This window comes from Monopterus albus, unplaced genomic scaffold (assembly GCF_001952655.1).
Source record: "Monopterus albus unplaced genomic scaffold, M_albus_1.0 scaffold3975.1, whole genome shotgun sequence".
Classification (NCBI taxonomy): domain Eukaryota; kingdom Metazoa; phylum Chordata; class Actinopteri; order Synbranchiformes; family Synbranchidae; genus Monopterus; species Monopterus albus.
Window position 1 is genome coordinate 1 of NW_018131843.1, and position 984 is coordinate 984.

The 984-nt window shown below is 42.8% G+C and overlaps 1 protein-coding gene across 1 annotated transcript; it reads right to left on the bottom strand.

Moving 5' to 3' along the window:
* Positions 1–84: 84 nt before the first annotated feature.
* On the bottom strand, positions 85–974 carry LOC109954168 (peripheral plasma membrane protein CASK-like). Its single transcript, XM_020589570.1, has 3 exons — positions 654–974; positions 473–550; positions 85–264 (listed from the first exon to the last, which is right to left on the bottom strand). Exons 1-3 carry the CDS (start codon positions 870–872, stop codon positions 100–102), a joined length of 462 nt encoding a protein of 153 aa, XP_020445226.1. The 5' UTR covers positions 873–974; the 3' UTR covers positions 85–99.
* Between the last annotated feature and the right edge of the window lie 10 nt (positions 975–984).

Below are 984 nucleotides of genomic sequence, written 5' to 3' on the forward strand. Positions count from 1 at the left end.
GACAGGTTCCATCGTGCTTGGTTTGGGTATCCGCACTCTAAGAAAGATCTCCACTTGTGACACAGGAAGATTGTAATCCAACATACCAATAAGCAAGCTCTACAGGCACAGACAAAACCTGACCTGGTGAGAAAAGTTAAGAATGTATAATACTACTGTGTGTATGATTCTGTAATATCCCACCATGAAGTGCGGCTGTGTAAGGATCCGTCTCAGCTCCTTGGCCTCCATGTTCTCTGGGTAACAGGAAATGGTTTCCAGTACCTGGTGGGGAAAAGAAGAAATAAGCATGAACTTCAAGGATACAGTCTCCACTGGCAGGTTTGATAAGTGCTAAAAAGGCTCTTCTATAAAATGAACCTTTTTACATTAATAATCATTATACATAAATCTAAAAACCATATGTTTGTAATGGGTGTTCTCACTGGAATTTGTCCCTTCATTTAGTGAACATAAGCAGCAATTTCCTCACCTCTTTGGCTCTCTGCACTCCATCGCTAGGGGGATTCCTGATTTGAGGGGACGACCTGGTGTTGATTTTGTCATAAAGCTGAAATGACCAACAATAGTAAACAACTCTTGACTTGTCATGACACCTACTGGGCAATTTGGCTATGACAGAGTAAGAGGTCCTGATACTGTGGTTTACTCACATCTAGGAGAGTGTGGAGGTGCTGATCCTGGAAGACGCTGTGTAGAAAGGCCATGTCTTTCTCACTGCAGTCCGTCAATGCATGAATCTCCTCTAGACTGTCCAAAACCTGTGACACAGCCCCTGAACACTCAGACACATGTGTTACACACTCAAACACAGACTGAATCACAAGCACGCACAAACCCTCCCAAGTACACAAAGCAGTCACTGCAAACATTCAACAGAACACAAAATGCTAACACTGAACATGACAGACACATTTATCCACAGACACTCTACCTGTTACACATCCACAAACAGGCATAAACAAGAAATAACACACACACACA